Here is a 291-nt window from a genome sequence, read left to right as displayed (position 1 = left end):
ATCTGAAGCAGTGCCTCCCGACCCCGCAGCCGCGTCGTGTCTCCGCGCAGGCCCTTCTGCGCCCGACCCGCTCCGCCATTTTCCGCGGGGACATTACTCGCGCGCGTCGTAAAGGCCACTCGAACGGAACGTCAGAGATGTAAAACTGCCTCAGGTGCATCTTAAGACTGTATTAATATCTCTCTATTACAGGTATGCAGCGTGAGGCAATCTTGGCGCGACCGGGACTATGGGCGATTAAAATTCCATCATTTGATACGCCAGTTGGAAAGAAATCATAATAACAAAAGC

The 291-nt window shown here is 53.3% G+C and overlaps 1 protein-coding gene across 1 annotated transcript in view; it reads right to left on the bottom strand.

Moving 5' to 3' along the window:
• Positions 1 to 161: 161 nt before the first annotated feature.
• Positions 162 to 291, bottom strand: part of LOC119593636 (altered inheritance of mitochondria protein 21-like) — a 10,986-nt gene continuing 10,856 nt past the window's right edge. Inside the window, exon 4 of the mRNA XM_037942588.1 lies at positions 162 to 227. Within this exon, the coding sequence (XP_037798516.1) occupies positions 162 to 227 (66 nt within the window). The remainder of the gene's footprint in view (positions 228 to 291) is intronic.

This window comes from Penaeus monodon, chromosome 32, assembly GCF_015228065.2.
Source record: "Penaeus monodon isolate SGIC_2016 chromosome 32, NSTDA_Pmon_1, whole genome shotgun sequence".
NCBI classification, from domain to species: domain Eukaryota; kingdom Metazoa; phylum Arthropoda; class Malacostraca; order Decapoda; family Penaeidae; genus Penaeus; species Penaeus monodon.
Note: the sequence above shows the minus strand (reverse complement) of the source record. Positions and strands in the feature narration are given on the sequence as shown.